This window comes from Tursiops truncatus, chromosome 3, assembly GCF_011762595.2.
Source record: "Tursiops truncatus isolate mTurTru1 chromosome 3, mTurTru1.mat.Y, whole genome shotgun sequence".
Taxonomy (NCBI): Eukaryota; Metazoa; Chordata; class Mammalia; order Artiodactyla; family Delphinidae; genus Tursiops; species Tursiops truncatus.
This window is the reverse complement of record NC_047036.1, coordinates 65,835,786-65,859,155: the sequence shown is the minus strand read 5'-3', so window position 1 is coordinate 65,859,155 and position 23,370 is coordinate 65,835,786. Positions and strand designations below refer to the sequence as shown.

Genomic DNA, 23,370 nt, shown 5'->3' with positions numbered 1-23,370 from the left:
TTGTTGTTGTTGTTGTTGTTTTTGCGGTACGCGGGCCTCTCACTGTTGTGGCCTCTCCCGTTGCGGAGCAACAGGCTCCAGACGCGCAGGCTCAGCGGCCATGGCTCACGGGCGCAGCCGCTCCGCGGCATGTGGGATCTTCCCGGACCGGGGCGCGAACCCGTGTCCCCTGCATCGGCAGGCGGACTCTCAACCACTGCGCCACCAGGGAAGCCCTGGTAGACCTTTTAATAGAGAGGGAACCACAGACAGGTGCAGAGCCTTCAGATAACGATCACATTTTACTGTATTCATTAACTTTATATTGTATGAAATTTTACATTTACGTTCAAGTGATACTGGTTCTCCATTTAAGATAAAGTGTAGCTTCTTCTTTAAATAAGCTTATTTAATTTAAAAAGTAAAGTGATTTAATCAATAATTAACTCATAGTGAAAGTGTTACCAAGAAGTGGCAAAACTCGTGGAAGGAGGCAGTGAAACTCAGATACAATGCAAATCCAAATGGTGGCCCATGCACAACTGAAGTTTAGGAAAGTCAAGGCATTCATACTCATCTTTTTAAATAGGTTTTCAAAAAAAAAATTAGTGACATCTGAAGAATAAAAGGTGTAACAGCAACGGAACATCCTATATTAACAGAAGTGTGGTGTCTCATTCTTCTCTGTATAGATCACACCACATCTGAAATATAAGGGGACTCTGGGAACACGACTTTAATGGAACACTGGCAAACTATACACGTTCAGTGAAAGGCAACCCCAACCAAGAGACTGCCCATGTAAAACCACGCTATACTTGGGGAGTGCTGATAAACTTAGGCTCTTCCAGTGTGCAGAGGAGAAAACTCAGAAGATGAAATGGTCTCCAAATTAAATGGAGTGATAGTTAGGGGTATGGGTTTTAATGGTATCTTAATGTGAAAATCATATTATCCTGAAAAACTCTTCGGAAAATATTATACTCCATCACGATATACCAATTTCAATTGGTCCAGCACCACGGGGTTTTCCTGCTATTTTGATAAATGGCTTTTTGTGAAGTAGTTATCTTGTGTTTAGTGGTCAGTTGTATGAAAAAGGTTTCTCTTTAGATGTGCTCCTCATATTATGGAAGGATAATGAGAAAACAGGGGATAAGAAGATATGTTTCCCACTTGACATCCACTCCTGGGCATGTTTGAGTAGAATGCCCCGAACTATTTAAATTGTTCTTTTTCCTCTCTCTCTCCTCCTCCCCTTTTTATGGTGGGAGAGGGGAATGGAGAGTGTATGTTGAATGTGCATAAGCTGTCATATAGTTGGAGAACACAACTCCACTATACTATATGAGTGACTTTAATGTAGAATATCTCATATGACACAGAAGGCAGAAGAAGTAGGGCTAACAGGTAGACATTGGCATGTGAAACAGGCTTTCATTTAAAGCAGTAAGACTTTTGTCCCACAAAATATTTATATAAAGGTTACGTGACCATATATTTTGGATTAGATAATAAATTCTATTCCAATACTAATACAATAATTATCTGAAGCAAGTGGGCAAAATGAAAATAAAATAGTAGGAAGAAAAGAATTGCAGTCTGCTACTTTAGATCATGCACAATAGCGTCCCCTTCATTGCCTGAAATCCAAATGGGAGTGTAATAAGTAATAAATTTAAGAATCTTAGAGTAAATCAGTGATCTATGATATCTCTAAAGTTCAGACTGAATGAGTCACTGGATTGGATGTCTTATGGTTATAAATTATTTTAAATAAAGAACAGAATTACAATAACTATAAAGTTTAAAGAAAAGTGCAAAAGACAGTAGAAAACGAAATAAAATAATGTAAATGCCAAAAGAAACAAGATTTTTCAAAGTTTCAGGTGACTTTAACAAAAAGAAAATTTCAGGTGGGCTCACTGAAAAGACAAGGTATAATACTACCTCTGAAACATAATTCAGGAATACATTTGAGTCAGCAGTTGATTATAAAGGGCTAAATAAAATTCCTTCTGTTTTCCTATATGTAGCCTGTGTATATCTGTATTTTAAAAGTTGTTATATTATGTAGAAATTATCTTTTTAACTATATGACTTGGCTGCTAGCTCCTTGAGAAAAAGGAATGGTACAGTGCCTGGTACTCAATAAATGTGGGCCTGAATTCTGAGATGAGATATATATGACATATTAGCGAACACCACTGACCGGGTAACTTTAAGATTAGAGTTAGAAGATGATTTTTTTTAAATGACAGCATGTTTAAAGCATGAAAAATAATTATTAATAGCAAACTTCTGAAGGAGGATTTGGCAGATAAACACAAGGCTCCAGACAACCAGAAAAATAAACTTTTAACCTTTACATATTATCATACTGAGATTCTTTCCCTCCCTTTTTCTTTTCTTCCCTTTTACTCCCTCTCCTTCTTCCTCTGACATTTGTTTCTTTCCAAAAATCTTTCCTTTCCTTTCCTTTTTTTTTTTAAGACATGCTTTTCTAAATTTTCAAAGACACATGCTATAGGACTTCAAAAAGGAATTGAAATTTGTGATGAGTTCAAGATTTCTCTTTTTCAACTAAGACTTCAGCCCCATGAAAGCAAGGACTCTGTTTTGTTCACTATTATATCACTTAAGACAGTGCCTGGCAAATATTAGGCCTTCAAATATTTGCGGAATAATTTTTTTATTAGAAAAACTATCTCCTCCCAAGAGTCCTGCTTTAAATATGGGACTTCCTACTGGTTCACTAATAGAAATTATCATTGTTTATAAATGTATTATAGAAAATGGTGGAAGACATTTCCACACTATGTATATACTATAGAGTATGTGCAGAGAGTTGAAAGAACAAGTGATATAAACATGAAATTCACAGATGATAGCATATTAGAGATAGATGATAAAAATGATGATAAATAGAAAAGAGTTAACATGTACTGAGTGCTAGTATTTGTGCCAGGCACTGTGCTAAGCATTTTACACGCACTATCTAAAAATTCTCACAAATCTAGGTAGGCACTATGATTACCCCTTTTTTTTACTGATAAGGAAATCAAAGCATGTAAAGGTTGAGTGCGACGTCCACAAGCTGACAGGTAGTAAGTTGTGAAGCTAAAACACAGACCCAGGCAGTTGGATTTCAGAATCCATACTCTAAATCACTATAATATGGTGTTTCACTACATATAAAGTAAATCAAGATAATTTTGTCTGGTTAAGTCCTACATTTTTTAGAAAGAAAAACTAAGGCCAAGAAATGTTGAATAACTTGGTCAAGATCACTATTTTCTACTTGATTTGGTCATTAACAAAAGCATAACAACACATTCTCTTACTCCCTATATTAAATAAGCAAGCAAGCAAGCCTACAGCCCTCTCTGGCTACATCTCTACTAGTCTGCTCATTTTTAGAGCAAAACTCCTTCAAAGTTTTACCCATATTCTGTGTGTCTAATTCTCACCTCATTCCACTCTAATTAGTCATCTGTCTCAAAACTCCCCCTGAGACCCTGGTAGAGTCTCTGTCCTTATTGATTACTCAGTAGCAGTTGAGAGTTGATCTTTTCTTTTTGAAACATATTTTTAGCTTCTATTAAATCATAATCACCTCATCTTCTTCCTACGTAATAGTCCCCCTTTCTCAGAGCTTGGCCTCTCATTGGTGATATATGTAGAACCTAATCCCCAAATCCTGAAACAAACGTTCTAAAGGCTCAGTCATGGGTATCCTTTGTTCAGAATTTTCTCTGATCCCATGGTTTAAATACTAATTACAGTCAATCCTCATTATCCATGAATTCCAAATTCACCTACTAGCTAAAATTTACTTCCAACCTTCAAATCAATACTTAAAGTGTTCTCTCAGTCATTTGCAGACATGCACATGCATGGATCAGTGAAAAATTTGAGTCCCTGAAGTACATGTGCCCAGCTGAGGTGGAACAAGGTTAGCATCTTCCAGTTTCACCGCTCATACTTGTAAACACAAGTGTCCTTTTTGCAGTGTATTTAGTGCCTTTTTTTGCATTTTTGCGCTTTTTATTGCAGATTTTGCTTTTTTAAATGGCCCCCAAGCATAGAACTGGAGTGCTACCTAATGTTCCCAATCACAAGAAGGCTATGATGTTCCTTATAGGAGAAAATATGTGTTAGATAAGCTTCATTCAAGCATGAGTTATAGTGCTGTTGGCCATGAGTTCAATGTTAATAAATCAACAATATATATCAAATATGGTGTCTTTAAACAGAAATGTACATAAAACCAGGTTATGTATTGATTGGTTGGCAAAAATGTGACCAGAGGCTCCAGGAACTTAACCCTGTATTACCCCTAGAGACAATGACACAGTATTTGTTAATTCAGTGTCCCCAGCAACTTTATAGAACATAACTACTGTGAATGAGAATTGACTGTATATGCCTGTGTCCCCCAAATCTTTGTTAAACAAATGAATGAATCACACAATTAATTCAAGTGGCAGGGGCAAGGTCATTCAGAGCATGATACTATTAAATGTAATATATTTTCTTATTTGCAGTCACTTATCTGCATGTCCATCCTGGGTTAACGGAAAAAAGGTAATAATTTTTCCTTTGTGTTACTGGTGCCTACCTCTAGTATTCATTTTAATTAGGCATTCCAAATGTATCTGGACCTCATATCACATGGCCTCATTATCACACTGGATTGTAATTATTTACTGATCTGTTTCTGCAACTATATCATATCCTTCCAAAGGCGAAGTACCTGTTCTATCTTGTTTGGTGCTGTAGCCCTGCACCAGGCACAGTGCTTGATATATAATAGGTACTCCATTCCTATATTAAGGAGGATATAAAAGACAGAGGCCTATAACCATATCTAATGATAATCTGTAATGGTCAGTTTTCTTTCCTGTGCTGGGTTATTTTCCTCCTTTAGAAGTTACTGGTGTATGTTCCTAACAGTTTATATGGAAGACTCCAAAAGTATACTTTAGACTGAAAGACCATCTTATTACTCAGTAAGAATATGGAGATGTTCATTTGTCTTACTTGCACACATAGCAGTTGAAAACAAATGAAATATTTTCTTTAACGGTTTCTGTGCTTTATATGGTGCTATTTATTGCTTAACCAAAAATAAACCTCAATAAATTAAAAAGTATTATTTTCATGGTTTCTGAATATATAGGTCTGTTTGGCTTTATATCATTATCTCGTAACTTCATTAGTTTGCCAAATTCACTTGTGAGTACAATTCCTATTTTATCCCCTATAGTCTGGAAATTCCTACAAAGTCATATATCTTGGCCCTAGGCAAAACACTTTATAAAATCAGCACTATATCCATAACAGATTGTGACAGTGAAAAAGTTGATTTTCTCTGTAGTCCATAAGTAGAATATATCTCCAAGCAAGAAAAATCCCGTAACTTCAGACTGCAATGAAAGTACATGTCCAAAAGGAATACTTCCTGGGATTGGAGCTAACAAGAACCCCACCTACATCAAGGAAGGCTTTCAGAGGCTATAGTACACATTCCAGAATGACAACTTTTTTAAAAATGGGACTTGGACAACAACAAAAATAAATAATTTTTTAAAATGTGACTTGGACATAGTTTACTGATTAAAATACTTCCCTATATGCTAAAAATTAATTTTAAAAAAATTGAATAAAAAGAAGTAAAATAATATAAAATTAGTGTAGTATATGTCTATATATTTGAGTGTACAAATATCCCAGCCTGACAAAGAAAACTTTTCCAGTCTTCCGGGAAGTCAATGCCCATGACCACCAAGTTTTGTTTATCCAGCTTTTGCGGTAGGCTGATTTCTAAAGTAAGACAGATGACTTACTTTTATAAAGACAATGTTTAACAAATAGCTTTCAATAACTGATGAGGTTTCCCAGTTCTTCCATAGTAAGAGGATAGCAACCTTAAGTGTTTCTCAATCCATCCCTTCCCTTTTTTGCAATCACGCTCACACCTATAATCATTATTCTTCTTCAGATCATTCTTCCTGGACTACCGTAATATCCTAGCTTCACTGCCAATCTGTAAACATTCCCTCCATCAAATGTATGGTTTCCAAAGAAATGTTCCTAACATACTGTTCATTATGATATTCTTTGGCTAAAAATGTTTAACAGGTCCTTGCTGCTTTCATAAAAGAAGTCCAAATAAATCAGCTTAGCATTTAAGTACCAAATTCCATCTACCTCGCTAGTTTTATTCACATTTCTCTGCATCTCATGATAAGGTCACTGGTTCCCTATCTTCCAGACTCTTCCTCCACACATTTACTTATGCACTCTGTTCCTCTGACAGGAAGGCCCTTCTTAGTCAGGAGATATTTCATTTCTGTAACAAACAGACCCCAAAAGCACCATGGCTCAATCCAGCTAGACATTTATTTCTCTTTCACACAATAGTCTAAAGGTAGTGGGTAGTCCGTGGTGGATATGCTGCCCTGCCCCATGAGATTGTCCAGGGACCACAATTCTTCCTCTTTTTTTACTCTACCATCTCCTAGGATGTTTTCTTTAAATGCCTGGTAGAAGATGGGCTGAGAAGGGAGAAAGAGACAGGGTTGTCAAGAATGTATGTCAAATCATTTTATGGGCAAGATCCCCAAATTGTACATATCATTCCCATTCACATCCTATTGGCAAGGACTGTGTCACATGGCCATAACTCACTGCCAGGGAGGCTGGGAAATGTATCCTCTAGGCTGGGAGCCATGTGCCCTGTTAAAACATGCAGATGCATGGGATGGCAGAACGGGTTCTATTACTAAAAGAAAGAAGGGGAATTGGGAGCCTGGATTCAATTATCAGTTTCTGCATTATCTTTCTTCAGTTTTTGTCTATAGACACCCCCATTTACTTTACAAAGCTAAACTCAAATATCACCTTCTTCTAGCCAGTCTTCTCTGATCTTATCACATCAGCTTATTCCATTGTCCTCTGAATGGAATATCAACTCTCCCTTCTCTGAAATTTCAAACTTCTTGTACCTATTATGGAGTTTAGCACATTTTAGCTATATACATATTAAAGATAGTCTGTCAGGAAATATAATGTGGCCAAAAAGGAAAAGATAAATGTATACTATTGATTAATCTTCCTTCATTCTTTTATTTCCTATACAAAGATTGTAGAAGACACAGTCTTTATTCTGTATTTCTAGAAGTGGTGTATGCAGAAGACAGCATTCAATAATGCTGGTAATGATAACACTGCCTTATTCAATTCACTGATAAATTATAATTTAAGGAATTACTTAGAAACAAAATTATTGTAAAAGATTTTCAAGTAAACAATGTCTTAAAATTTTACTGAAAAAACTTTTAATAATGATGTTTAAACAAAGCATGTCTGTATTCTTTGTCCTTTCATAATGATTTACCAAAACTGAACAAAATCCTTGAATAATACTTATGAATAGTTATATACTTTTAGTTTATTTAGGTTTTCTGTTTGTTCATTTCTTGTTTCTTTATCCTCATATTCGATTTCCTTCACACAAGTTTAGAACATGAAACAGCCATTTTATTTCATTTCAGGATGTTTAATACAGAACAAATACCTATTTAACATTTAGTTATATATCATAGTAGATGATTTAAGTTATAGAATTTCACTGTTAAAATGTAAATTTTGAATACAGTATGCCAAATGATAAAAAATAAATGCACCTCTCTTTCTTTCTTTGAATATTAAACTATAAATTATGAACAGGGAGTCACTTCCTTTGATTAATAACTCCTCTGACCAGGTATAATGAATATTTACACATTATTCTGTGTTGGTAGAGTACTTAAAATGCCTGAAATAATAATGATTATCAAGTGAAATTTGGAAAAATTTTATGTGAGAAAGTCTTTCAAGTGACAGAAATATAATATATATGAAATATGTGATAAATTCCCTTTACCTAAAACACAGAAAGATTATAACAGCTTCTTATTAAAATTGTTTTAAAACAGAAATCCAAGTCTGTCAGTAATTTGAAATCTAAATGCATGTAATAGCCTGAGGGAATTGTAGTACAGGTTGTTCCCAGGGTGAGCTATAAACATGGAAATACTCTATTTAAACATCTATGTAATCTCCATTGAAACATATTATTTTGAAATTATGTTAAAAAAGAACTTAAAATGCATGTACTTATAAGCCTAAACTTTGGACACATTTAATAATCATGCTTTAAAAGGCCATAAAGCTGTGGTTGATATTGAATATGTTTTTTAAAAATATTAATATTTTGTCCTTTCTGTATAGCTAAAAAAGTCCACTCAGGCAACCTGTATCTTAAAGTGTAACTGCTGATTTTATTGGCAAACCTATAATAATGCATATGATCAATCTTTACTTAATTATTTTGAGTTGCAAACACAACTAATAAATCATCTTTGAAATGCACTGACCATAATCAGTATATTCTGGAACAAGTCCAGGGGGCCATTAATCAAAACATGCAGCAAGGAAAGTGAGAGCCGCAGCCTGAAGAGTTAGGTAAACACACAGTGAAGTTAATAAAAACCTATCTCATTTTAAAACCACCACTATGTTTACTTTTGCAACTAAGATAAACATTATGATAAAATTAAAGTTGTATAAAAAAATGAGGTTTGCTAATGATGACCAAAGCAAATATATAGCAATTGCACATACATTTTATGTCCCTAATTTGACACTAGAGAAGTTTAAAGTTCAGTTACTAAAAACCTTCAAGAATTAGATATTTAAATCTGATAAATTATATTATCCATGAAAATTAAATACACACACGCACAGACACACACACACACACACACACACACACACACACATCAAGTATGTTGCGGTTTAAATTAGAAAAAAAAAGCAATCAAGGTATAAACATGAAAATAGGTTCTTTTTGAAAGAAGAGGATGGTCAACTACCATATTCTAAATTGGCAGATGCAAATGAATAAACTGTAAAAAATGAGTAAATGTTTGAATGAGTTTGAAATTAAATTTTAAATGAATCAAAATGATAGAATACAAATGCATATATATAATGTAAATATCTATCTATTTATTTACTTACTTATTATCAACTGCTTTTAAAACCCGGTCTTCCAATTGTGTTATTTTCCTTCAATATAATCTTATTGACTGCTAATTGGAAGGAAAGAAGATTTGCTGAGAAAGGTATGGGCAATCCTCATTTCCATAAGAATTATGAGGAAAGGAAACACTACAGGTTTAAAAACTCCATAAACAAAGTTTCCTTTTCAGGAAGAGATTTCCAAGATTTAGCCAAAAGCCCTGGGAAAACAGTGCTTTAAAAATAACAGTGTATCACAGTCTTAGAGCTTCCTACTTCGATGGTGCTTTCATTCATGTGATCTCATCTGACCCTCACATACATGTTGAAAGGCAGGCAGGAGGTATTATTAAACCAGTCCTTGTACTCACAGAGCTGCAGTTCTATCTCTACTGTGATATTGTAGAAATTTTGAACAAACAGTCGAAAGTCACTGAATCTGATATTTACTCAGCTCTTAATTCACTGAGTTTCTGTAAGAATTGAATGAATTAAATGAATGAATTAAAGGAATTTAAGTGCTTAACACAACCCCTGGCGCACACTAATCGTATTAAATATTAGTTATTGAAGCAGTATAATAAAGTAGCTAAAAAGTATGGTTTTTGGAATAAGATGATCCTAGATTCAAAATCACAGATGTAGCATTGTCTTTGGGCAAGTTATCTAATCTCTCTAGAACTGAGCTTCCTAATCTATAAAATGGGTATAGTTTAGTGAGACATATAAAAGGCATATATAAAGGGTTTAGCACAGTATCTAGGACATAAGTATTCAGTGAATGTTAAATATTATCATTATTATTGATAGACGGATTTGATTAACTAATAACTTATGTAAATACAAAATATCATTAACAAAAATTAAAAGGCAAATGATAGTCTGGGTAAAATAAAATTAATACTCTTAGATATAAAGCAATAGGAGACAAAGACCTCCACTGAAAATCAGCTGAGGTTATGGATAGGTAATAAACAAAAGATGAAATGTCAATAATCAATAAATGCCAGAGAAGAAGGATGTCTCTAAAGGTTAGGTACAAAAATTAAACAATGAGATACTATTTATTGATTAAACGATTAAAATGACCTGGCAATGATCAGAATGAATTGGAAAATAAAAGAACAAAAGGCAAACACTGCTTGTGGGAGTACCAGCTATGATAGCTTTCTGGAGGAACTCTGTCAAAACATAACAAAGGACTAACAAGTACATATACCTAATAAGTACATTACTAACCTAGTAATTTCACTTTGGGGAATTCATACTAAGGAAACAATCAGTCATATGTGCAAATTTATGTACAAGTATATACAACATTCTTTGTGATAGTACAAATGTGGATAAGGCCTAAATGTACAGCATGGGAAATGGTTAAAGAAATTATGATACATTTACACAATGGGACACTATAAATATAAAATGATGTTGAAGCAATGTATCTATTAAAGTAGAAATACATATTTAAATATTAAAATAGCAGGCTACATCATAAACAGTATGAGCCTTGTTTTGCACGTAAAGTGTGGAAGAGAAGAGATCTGCAAATATACAGAATACCATGGTGTTAATAGCGGTGGTCTCCGTGTGGGTGGGATTATGCATTTCCTAGCTACCATTTTGTTTCTGTATACTTTCTGCTTTTGCGGGGGAGATAAGCATGCGGTGCTTTTACAATTGGGAAACAAAGAAAATGAACCTCATTTTATTGAGAAATAAATGGATTCCTTTAGTAGGTAAGTGGATAAACTGTGGTACATCCAGACAATGGATTACTATTCAGCTCCAGAAAGAAATGAGCTGTCAAACCATCAAATGATATGTAGGAAATTTAAGTGTATATTATTATTATTATTATTTTTTGCTGTACGCGGGCCTCTCACTGCTGTGGCCTCTCCCGTTGCACAGCACAGGCTCCGGACGCGCAGCCTCAGCGGCCATGGCTCATGGGCCCAGCTGCTCCGCGGCATGTGGGATCTTCCCGGACCGGGGCACGAACCCATATCCCCGTGATCGGCAGGCGGACTCTCAACCACTGCGCCACCAGGGAAGCCCAGGTGTATATTAAGTGAAAGAATGCAATCTGAAAAGGCTGCATACTGTATGATTCCAACTATAACACATTCTGGTTAAGGCAAAACTATGGGGATATTTCAAAGATTGGTAGCTGCCAGAGGTTAAGGGGAAAGAGGGATAAATCGGTGGAGCACAGAGGACTTTTAGGGTAATGAAACAATTCAGTATAATACTACAATGGTGGATACTTGTCATTATATATATGTCCAAATCCATAGAATGTACAACACCAAGAGTGAACCTGTAAAATACGGACCTTGGGTGATAATGATTTGTCAAGGTAGGTTCATCAATTGTAATAAATGTACTATTTTGATGGGGGTTGCTGAGAGTGGGGAAGTTGTGCATGTGTGGGGACAGAGGTACATGGGTACTCTCCACTCAATTTTGCTGTGAACCTAAAACTACTCTAAAACATATATACAATGGAATATTACTCAGCCATAACAAGAAACAAAATTGAGTTATTTGTAGTGAGGTGGATGGACCTAGAGTCTGTCCTACAGACTGAAGTCAGAAAGAGAAAAACAAATACCGTATGCTAACACATATATATGGAATCTAAAAAAAATGGTTCTGATGAACCTAGGGGCAGGACAGGAATAAAGACACAGACGAAGAGAATGGACTTGAGGACACGGGGAGGGGGAAGGGTAAGCTGGGATGAAGTGAGAGAGTAACACTGACATATATACACTATCAAATGTAAAATAGATAGCTAGTAGGAAGCAGCTATAGCACAGGGAGATCAGCTCCGTGCTTTGCAACCACCTAGAGGGGTGGGATAAGGAGGGTGGGAGGGAGATGCAAAAGGGAGGGGATATGGGGATATACATATGCATATAGCTGATTTAAACTCTATTTAAACTCTATTTGACTGCAATTGGGCTACAGTGGGGAAGTGGACTCTCTAGGACCCTGGAAGGCTCTGATAGACATGAGAACTTTGGTGCAGAGCCAGGAGAGCCTGATGTGTATAATTATTCCTCTAAACAAAAGTGCATGGATTGTGCAATTTCATCCAGGATGATGCTGTAAGCTTCTAGAATAAAAAGGAAAGACTGAGCTTTTCTGAGTCGAGGAAGATTATATCTTAAACAAATTGTATCAGTGGTGGCTGTGTAGTACCTCACCCCACTCCAAGGAGGTGAAGAAATACTATGCTAAGATGTGCTGCACCTTTTCCTGCTCTGTGTAGCCACATGGACTATAAGATTGTGCAACCTTGGCTAATTAAATCGTGAACAACGTAGGGGTGCGTGAGTCCACATGTGCGTGCGGATTCACGTGTTGATTTACAACCTAACACTCACCTAAAATATTACAGCTACACAACTACTTAATGGGACCATTTAAAGGTTGATTCAGAACACAGAGTTAAAACTTCTTCCTTACAGTTCAAGAAGCAACATCTGTGAAAAGTTATAATTTGATATTATTTTTAAGGTTGTTTGGAACAATGTGTTAGAACTCTGTGTTTTCAGAAGACATCCATCACAAAGAAGACTAAATCATGTCTGTGTGCCTCACACAAGAGATGTGAACCTATATATTTTTACTTGCTATCCTGCAGAAAGAAAGACTACATAAAAGTGTCTAAAGACTATACAAGTATTTTTTTGTACTTTTGGCCCAAACTATTTTAATGATTTTATCCTGTAGCTGAGATGATGTTGAACTCCTTCTTTTAGGGCTGTCGAATGTGTTCCAATCACTAGAATTCTCTTAGAAAATGACCCTGCTGCTCCCAGAAGGGCAGTTGGTCGGACAAGTAGGAGGTTTTCTAAGCAGTAGTATTGTGGGGAGATGGGGAGGAAGGTCCTATATACAGACTAACATTTTGTTCTTGAGATACATTTAATGCCTAAAACTCTATAATTATGGTTGAAAGGATCTTATATACTTAAAATCACTAATGTTTGATAATTTTGAGAGTTCGTATCCCAAACTACGGCCCTAAAGAATGCTATCCCTTGGAATGTCACTAATCCCTTTTTGGGAGGGAGGAAAGCAGACTGCATGACAGTGCTATGCTTGAGTACTTTTGAAAAATGATTAAACAAGTCAAATGAATTATTTACTATGGATTTTTTTAGATCCTTTAACATATAAATCTCCAAGTTTTAGGGTTTGGAGCATAAGGGAGCGTGGTAGCTGTGGTATGCAGCAATTTCTTTTTTTGTTGAGAGGGCAATTTAGTTTTATTTATTTATTTTTAATTGGAGTATAGTTGTTTTACAATATTGTGTTAGTTTATACTGTACAGCAAAGTGAATCAGCTACACGTATACATATATTCCCTCTTTTTTGGATTTCCTTCTCATTCACAGACTGCATTCTACAGAATTATGTAAAAGGAGATCCTAATAGGTATCCCACAGAGGGTTTCATATTCAAATAAGTTTAGAAATTCCAACTGAATTTAAAAATTGCAATTTCTAAACTTATTTGAATATGAAATCCTCTGTGGGGTACCTATTAAGATCTCCTTCTATATAATTCTGTAGAATGCAGTCTGTGAATGTTACCATGAAGAATAAATTCTGTACTCAATATCATTTAACTTCAATAAACGTCTGAGCTTTCTTGCCCCCCACTATTCAAATCTCAGAGCTAGAGGCATTTTGTTCCACCTATATATTTAGCAGCTCCTTTGACCACAGAAGCTAATGCTTTTTCTAGTCAAGAGTCGTTTAAGGAGGAGCTCAGAATTAAGTTAGAGTTGCTTGAGATTTGCGATAACCCTTGTTCCTGCTCCAATAAGAACTTCATATCCCGGTTTTGGTAACTAGGTCTGCACGGTGTAGCCCTGTGTTTGGCTCCTTGTCTTGGTCTCCAGTACAAACATGATTTGGTTGTAACTTGGGTTTGGCTCTCTTCTTGGCCACCTCTCCCAGGGTCTGGAGCCTTGATTCTAAGAGAAAGTTTTCATTTATAGGTCCCTTGTTCAGATACAAATTTCAGTATCTCTTAAAAAAGTAGTTTGCTTTTGATAAAGAAAATCTACAGAAATGAGAAACAGAACAGCCAAAAGAAGGTAAAGCAGAATTTGCAGGTAGGGAGAAATGAGCTGAAATAGTTGAAGGAGTAACAGACATTAAAGTATTGATTAAATCACTTAAACTGAGCATTTTGTTTATTGGCTGACTTTGTTAACTGGTTGCTAATTTCAACAGACTGGGACGTTGATTCAATTTAGACAAATAAGTGAATAATGACTGGATTAATCATTTTGTTAAAATAATCCAACTAGTCTACCTAACCATAATGATTTCATGTCATACCAACAAAATGGTATTAATAGACTTTTATTATATTAGCTTTCTGAGGATGTTGAAAGAATTAATAAGAGCTCTTAAATTTAAAAAATTGAAATGAAAATTCTTCCTCAATTATTATGTTATATGATAAAGCATTAAAAATTTAAGCTGGGTGTCTAATAAAGCCCAAATATAGTGTTATTTAATTTAAATACATATTGTGTCATTGTATATATATATATATTTTTTTTTTTAATTTACTTTTATTTGTTTATTTATTTTTGGCTGCATTGGGTCTTCATTGCTGCGCATGGGCTTTCTCTAGTTGCAGCCAGCAGGGACTACTCTTCGTTGCAGTGTACAGGCTCCTCACTGCAGTGACTTCTCTTGCCGCAGAGCATGGGCTCTAGGCACATGGGCTCAGTAGTTGTGGCTCACGGGCTTTAAAGTGCAGGCTCAGTAGTTGTGGCGCCCAGGCTTAGCTGCTCCACAGCACGTGGGATCTTCCCGGACCAGGGCTCGAACCCGTGTCCCCTGCATTGGCCGGCGGATTCTTTTTTTTTCAATTTTTTTTTTTTTTTTTTTGCGGTACGCGGGCCTCTCACTGTTGTGGCCTCTCCCGTTGCGGAGCACAGGCTCCAGACGTGCAGGCTCAGCAGTCCTGGCTCACGGGCCTAGCCGCTCCGCGGCATGTGGGATCTTCCCGGACCGGGGCATGAACCCGTGTCCCCTCAACCACTGCACCACCAGGGAAGCCCTGGCAGGCGGATTCTTAACCACTGCGCCACCAGGGAAGTCCATGCCATTGTATATTTATAGAAAGTGATTTTACATTGTTTACACTCAGAATTTTACTTGATGATATTAATAAAGTATATAAGGATGAAAATAAGTTCACAGTTTCTGTAGTCTTTGTCAGCTGGTTCATTTTGTTTAATATGTAGAATTAAAAGGACATACCAAACAACTCTACAAATCATAATTTCAAGTAATGTAAGATAGTAAATAGCAAGGAATGTATAGTACATTGTTATGTTGAATAATAACTCTTAGTGTTGATGCTAGTTGACAGACAGGATGAGGGTTCCCCAAGTATAATCATATTGTGTGGATTGGTCACACTGAAATTTTTAATGAATATTTATCAATAGGTACCAGATTCAAGGATTTCAGAGTCTTACTAAAAGTGGGAGATCATCAAAGATCTAAAAATATTCCTGAAAAAAATTTATATTTACCAAAGAAAAAGGCAAAATGTCAGTACAATTCTGCACCCCAGGACTGCTAACACATGCCAATTTAGGCTATTATCCTTGTGAGTACTCTACATAAGTTTCAGTATGTTTTCAATTTTCTAGTTTCCTGTATTTCAAAAGAATGAAAGTTTTACTACTGGGAATCCAAAACTGTACAACATTCAGCAGTTTGAAAGCAGAATTAAAAAATGAAAAAGAAAGGAAGGACGATAGTTTTAGATAATTTTAAATGACTATATCTAAGAAGACACAATAATGACTAAAATATCAGAGATTTCTAGTCAATCTAATATTTTGATAACCCTTAAGAAGAGTCAAAAAGCAATATCAAAGGGTAGGGAACACAAGAAGAAAAGTCCTCTGCGATGTGAGAACCAGAAATGCTATCATATACATGAGAAAAGGCTGAATTTTTAACAAGGGTCACACAGCCCAGCTTGGACTGGCCTCTGAGCAGCCTTCAGCCTCATCGCAAGCCCTCCCTTCCTTGCTCCCTCCACTGCCATCACCCTCACACAGTCCACCTCAGCGCATGTTTACAGGCTGTTTCCTCTGCCTAAATCTCTGCTCTCTACTCCACTACTGTACTCCTCATATCTATGTAATCGTATGAGTAATGTTTGTCTTCTCTCACGTAGACTAAGCTTTATGACATCAGGGACTGTGTCAAGTCTGCTCAGCATGTAAACATATGTTAAAAGAATGATACATGAATGAATGAATGAGGGAAAGCCATAGCTACAATTATTTTGTTCTCAACAAACAACAGTAACTACTGGGCATTTCCTTAGACAATGTGAAATCATGTGGTAATCATACAATGAATGTAAATTCTACTGAGAGGCTACTGCAGGAGATACAGAGGAAATACCATTGTGAGCGACTGACAGAAATGTTTGAAATCCAGCATATGCTTAGAATTGAAAACAAGTAATGAAGTCAGGCTTCCTAGCTAAATTTAATGGGATATAATGGTTAATAAGCCATGGTAATGCAACTATAAACTCAAAACCCAATGATAAACAGACAACAAAACAATGCCACTATTAACTGTACAATGCAAACTTTTATGCAAGAAACTTGAAAACTCCCTCCTATCAGGTTCAGTTTCCTGAATGCATGGATTGTGCCTGTCTTGGCATCCTCATTGTCTATAACAGAATCCTAAAACTTCTTGCTCTCAGGACCCCTTTACACTTTCAAAAGTTCTTGAGGACCTCAAGAACTTTTATTCATGTGGACTGTATTTGCCATATTCAAAATAAAAACTGAGAAAAAACTTAAAATATGTATTAAATATTTTAAAAATAATAATAAACCGAGTATATGATAACATGAATAACATATTCTTTACAAAAATCATTATATTTCCCAAACAAAAAATCTTGCGAGGTCAATGTTTTGCAAATCTGTTGATGGCTGGCTTGAATGAAAACAGTTAGATTCTCATTAGCTTCTGCACTCAAACAGATATGACCTATTATTTTAATTAAAATATACGAAGAAAATCTGGCCTCACATAGCTATGGAACTGAAGAAGGGATGACCCTGTGGATCGTCACAAAGGGCCTTGGGAACCCTCAGATCCTCATTCCATACTTTGAATACCAGTGGTCTGTAATATCATCTGTCACAAGGCTATTGTTCAACTACCATTTGCTAAATTAATCAAAAGTTTAGAGAAAAAGAAATAAAATCTTAGGGTATATATATATATATCTCACACACATGTACAAATGATTTGTACATTCATTTTGGATTCAACTGATAATATTCCGTATAAATGCAGACTGTTTTACTGCAATGAAATGTTAGTTATCCCAACACCTCAACATATGACAACTAAATTGGGATGTATACTGAAGGAGGGCAGTCTGAAGCAAAAAGTGAAAAACAGTGAAAATACAGTTTATAATTCCAAAATCTAATAGAAATAAATAGATTACTACAAAGAGATATTTTACTTGAAAAAATACCAAGCATAATCAAATCAAGTGGCTAAGTTGAATGTTCTATGAGTCTCTTTAAAGCAGTAAATTCGATCGAAGTTCTTTACTGAACACAAGCTGGATTCTAATGTTTTTAGTATCCTACATGCCATTTCTAATTAATCCATAAAAACCACAAGAAAAAAAATTTACTTATATTTTTAGCACTTCTGCTTTAAATATTAATAGGAATTACCCAAAAACCAGAGAATAAATTGATTCAAACATTTTACAATTTCCAAAATCATAATTTTTGTTCTTAAAAATAGCTGTAAGTAAATTCAGAAATAAAAATATAATTTTAAGATTATATATTAGATTTTTAAATGTCATCTCACTATTTGACAAAGAATAAAATGACTTACTTTTCCTTTTCTTGAAGCCGATGCTCCTGAGAAGCCATTTTAGGCTCTGTCCCAAGATTTTTTTGCATCCGCTGCCTCCTCTTTCTAGTTGGTGCAATATCAGTGACATCAGGACTTGAAATAATGGAATCATCTCTTCTTACAGCAGCTAAAATAAAATCACATAAAAATGTGACCAAACGAAATTATGCATATAATTTTTGAGCACAGTATCAACATTGAAATATAGCAAAATTATTTTTTTTATTTATTCAGGTTTGGTGAAGTGAGCTAGTTAGATAGTATATAATACTTTAATACCAATATAAAATCTGAAGTATATTGTACACACAGAACAACTTGATCAAAATGGTCTTTGCCTATCTTGAGCAACAACCTTCTCAAATGCATAGATAAAACTGAATTAGAGGCACCTCTAAAAGGTGTTTGGTAGGGGGGATACTGCTATGGGAATAATGAATCAAACTGACAGCAAAACAGTAATTGTTAGCAGGAATGGAGACTTCTAGTGATCCAGAGATAATTTTCATAAACTTTTTAGCCAACTGTAGGGAATAAGCACAAGAAAAATGTAAGAAAATACTATCAGATGTCTCTAATGTGGCTAAACCATTAAATTACCCTGAAAAATGTTTGATATACATGAAACAGAAGCAACAATAGAAACAGGCTTGATTTATATTCCTTTATTCTCTATGAAAAACTTAATTGCCAAGAGCTTTAGGAGAGTTCAGAATATTCATTGTTCCATCCAATACACAGTATATTCTCTATAACACATGTTTCTGTAAAAGAGAAGAGCTCCTTTGCTATTGGTAAATCATGAACAATATCAGTATAATTTGGACTCTGGATGTCCTGTTGGTTCATATGATTTTTTTCCAGCTTGTTAATGTTTAAAAGTGATCAGGGGCAAGCTTTCACCCCAATTAAAGAGAAAAACCTTAGCAATGTATAAAGGCCTTAAAAAGTGGAGATGAGTGTCTAAAAATCCTATACAAGTCCATCCCGTTAGCACAAACAGGGGCTGGTTTAGTGGAGTCAAGAACCCTATACTTTTCAAAAGTTAAGCTCTCTGCTGAAGCTGCAATTATACCTAAAGAGCTGTGAAGACATTTCTCCCTGTATCTCAAATCAGATGTTTAATTTTGATGAAACTAGTGCAATCAAATGCATTCAATACCTCCTATCTCCTCCGTTTAAGAGGAAGTATGATGATGCAAAGGGTTGCCGACTGTGATGCTTGGTGCAAATGTTGTTAGAGATTTAATGGAGTTAATGTTTTGATTAGGATTGTAACTGGAGAACTAACAACAACAATGTAAAGCTGCATAGACTTTAAGTGCTCTGCCCAAAACTTAACTTTTTTTCCCCATAAGCTCTATTAATTTTAGTGTGCTAATTTGCAGAGTGAGTAGTTGTTCAGGCACACATGTATCACATTCTAGAAGAAAAGTCTGCATTTTGAGTTCTCATTCTGTGCAGTCCAGGCTTCTCTGAGTGACCTGATATCACTTGGACACTACTGACCACTCTCTTGAAATGCTTCTTTTGATTTTTTTTCCCTGGAAATAACTACCATTTTTGAGAATGTATGTGCTAGACACTTTGCTATGGGTTTTATAAATATTATCTTATTAATCTTTAACCTTGTGAAGTACTTACTAACTTCATTTTATTTACAAGGAAACCAAGACTTTAGAGAGGTTAAGTAACTTGCCCAAATCACACAGCTTTTGCTTTTATATTTTATCATTATGACAATTAAAAAATATTTCTGCCTGGTAGGCAAATTACTTATTGATAAAATATTAACTGAATGTTCATCAAAGCATATTTTACTTTCCAAAGCTGCTTAAGTTATTAAGACATGTAAGTTCCATTAGATTTCTTATACATTATTTTATTAACCTCTAAAAATGTATTGGGAGTAAAGAAAGGTAAACAAAAAGGGGTTTTTTCTCTGAACGTATTCCAGCTGAATGATTCCCTGATTTTTATTAAGGTATGAGGTGACTAAGGAAGAAAATTGTGATTTCTTACCCAGTCAGCTCTTACACGGGGTTTACTCAATCACATAAGCAATCAACAAAGTACAATCTTGTCTATGAATAAAACTAGCAAAATTATCAGAGTTAGAGGATGCTTCAACTGTAGATAGACTTGTAAAATGGAGAAAGATTGCATTTAATGGCATGTTGGACATTTATGAGGGAAGAATGTTAAGTTTAAATTAAAAGGTAAGGTGAACTTTTAAAATAAAGTTACATAAAAGTTCTGCCATTCATTTCAAAACTCCGGATAACAACTTACGCATTGGCACCCAACAGGATATTTTATACATCAAATGGTTATATTATTTGTTATAATGCCTAGAATTTACTTTAAAATGCAATGTGATTAAAGGTGTGTATTAGTAAGAGTGTGGCATCTACTCAAGAATTACGGACCAGGAGTAGTTTTCTGGGATTCTAATAATAAAGTCTATATACTTGAGGGGGCTACTAGAGGCACTTATTTTATTTGCATCTCAATAACTGATGATTTACTAATTAGTATACTGAATGACAAAAATGTGTATCTATTGGTGAAAACAAGGTATGAAAATGTGCATGATGAATATTGCATATGAGCTCTCATGAGTAAAATTAAAGGCATTTAAGATACAAAAATTGGCTAAAGTATTTTAGAGATACTCCCCACCATTTTATGAACAGGCTATAAGAATCCAATGAGGTTTGTTTACTCTTAGAGATGATGCCCTGTGCTAAATCTTCAAGTAGTTCTGTGTCTAGTTGTGAACTCTGGATGATTACTGTTGCCTGATGCCAGGAAAAATTGCCATTCCTACCTCAGGAATCTTTATATTTGTCAAAAGTGAACATTTTATATGAGGGGGTGACTGGAACACCTAAAAGGACACACAGCTGGAACTTCTTCAAGCTTATAGAACAAGTTCATGAATTATTTTGTCTTTACTTGTTAATAAATATTTAGCTGATAATTGTATATGTAGGAAAACCTGATCTGATAATTTATTATTATTCCTACAGTTTAAACTTCTTGGTGGCTACCATTATGTACCACAAAGAACTTAAGAGTTTTGTATAACCAAGAGTTTCACGTCAGTTTACTGCACCATTTTTATTCCTTTCTCTTTACAGTTACAGTGTAGCTCTCTGTAACACTGCCGTAAGGAAAAATGACTACCATATAAGCTTAATTACTGGTTAAACCAAATATATCTTTTCTGGTTTGTGTTTGCACCATGAGAAACAGTTTTCCCTTCAGTTTACTACATACATGCAATAGCGAATCATATTGTAATAGCTTCACTTAATATATATGTCTTTAACATGAAGTTTTGATAATAATTATACAGCCTTTTAAAAAAGGAAAACATTCCATCTTATCCTTTCCTCTTCACACTGCAATGCCAGTAACCAGGAAAATGAGGCGCTACTCCAAACATCTGGTACCTACGTGTTAAATTGCTCAGCTCGAGCATTCCTCAAATTTCAAGCCATCCCACCTCTCTCCACTACTTCTGCTGATGTTTGGTCCTCACATTCTATTTGGTCTCAAGGCTGTATACTTTATTTCTATTCTGACTCTGGATACCTTGAACAATGATTCTGGATCTTGAAACAAGCAAAGCTGTTTTATATACAAAAGAAGAGATCTGAACTATATCTACACAAAGCCAAATATGGAACTTCCAAAATGTCTATATTATTCATAACCCTAGATATTTTTAATGGTGACAAAGTTTTCACTTTCAAGTTTTGTATGCCATTTTTAAGGGAAAAAACCAATTCATATTAAGTTTACCAGGTAATACATACTCATTTTAGCTGTGAGGAAGAGTTTGAATATAGTTGGAAAGAATAACAAATGTTCAAAGGGTAATGAGAAGGAGTGTGGCCTGTTTGGAGGAGTGTTCATGAGAGAAAAAGATGCAGGAAATGAGACTGGATAAGTATGGGCAGCAGGTAAAGAGAGGAAGGAAAATGAAGATAGAGAGACATGTTAAATAAATTTGCAAGCTTTCAAATCCAGGCAGAAGAGTATGAATCTGATATTGACAGGGGAGATTTTTTCTGAGATTCCACAACCAGAATTCTCAGTTTTTAATATTATCATCAGTCTCTTTGTCATAACAATGTGTCTTTCACCATTTCCAGGAAATTAAAAAAAGAAAAGAAAAGAGAAGAGAAGAAAAGAAAAGAAAGGAAAAGAAAAAAGAAAGAAAAGAAAAAACTATTGCCAATTAACTTACTACAGCTGAAATACTGATTGGCAGAGCTGTGGGATGAATTTCAAGTTCTAATTAGCTTCACTGCCTCTAGAAAATGGGGAATCTTCACACAAGCCTTGTTATTGTAAAACGAGGCTCCACAGAAAGCCACACTTCTTCTCATCTGACAGAAGAACTGTAGGAGTTTGGCAGCAGTAGTTCAGACATGAGAGGGGCAGAGCGTTGGCCTTCCTGGGTGCTCTCAATGTTGAAGTGAAATGACACTGTTGGCTAAACTGCCTAAGCCCCATGAGTTGAACTACCTGGTAAACTTAAGTCTCTGATGATTAAACACCTAAATATTGATATTTTAAAAAATCATTTTTCAGATTTATAATTAATTTTATTAGGAATTCTTTATTATCTCATATCTATGGATTTTTTTTCCTTCTTCATAATATACATATCTTCATATACACAAAGAGTCTATGGAACTGTAATGGAGATTGTCACCATTCTCCTTCTGGTCCCCCGCCAAACATATACACCTATCTCCAGCCCCCGAACCCACCTCCCTCCCACACAAAAAAATTAATGTCCTGAGACATGTTATTCATGGCAATGGCTCCTTAGCTCTTAAATTACTGAAAGAAGAAGGCTCTGATCTTCAGGTCCTTAGACCAGAAAAAAAATGTATGCTATTTACAACATGCCATATCCAAACAAAAAACTTTGAGTGGTTCCCCATCACCTATAAAATAAGGTCCTAAGATCCTAGTCCTACATTCAAATCTCCCTAAAACATGACCCTCACCTGCCTCTCTGACCATACCTCCCACAAACCTTCTACCATAGAATATAAACTATTCCAAGGGCTCCAGGCTTCCTACATCTTCCTTTTTTGTTCCTTACTTTCCTTGTCTTAAATGTCTTCCAATCAGCACAGCCCATTTCAGTCATTTCAGTCACCCCTAGTAGTTCCAATCCATAGCAATCTCTCCTTTCTCTATAGGGCTTATAGCTTGAACCACTCATTTTCCACATACTATCTTGTATTGTTATTCTTTTTATATATATCTCCTATTTCCCAAATAGATTATGAACACCCAACAGCTAGAGGCCATGCCTTATAGTTTGCTA

The 23,370-nt window shown here is 35.3% G+C and overlaps 1 protein-coding gene across 7 annotated transcripts in view; it reads right to left on the bottom strand.

Annotated features, from left to right (window-relative positions):
• Window positions 1-23,370, bottom strand: part of XRCC4 (X-ray repair cross complementing 4) — a 389,471-nt gene that overhangs the window by 204,636 nt on the left and 161,465 nt on the right. For all 7 annotated transcript variants that reach the window (XR_012330745.1, XM_019929741.3, XM_073802272.1 and 4 more), the window contains one exon: window positions 17,994-18,141. Coding sequence is in view for 6 of the 7 variants with exons in the window: in XM_019929741.3 (XP_019785300.1) it covers window positions 17,994-18,141 (148 nt within the window). In the remaining variant the exon portion in view is untranslated. The remainder of the gene's footprint in view (window positions 1-17,993; window positions 18,142-23,370) is intronic.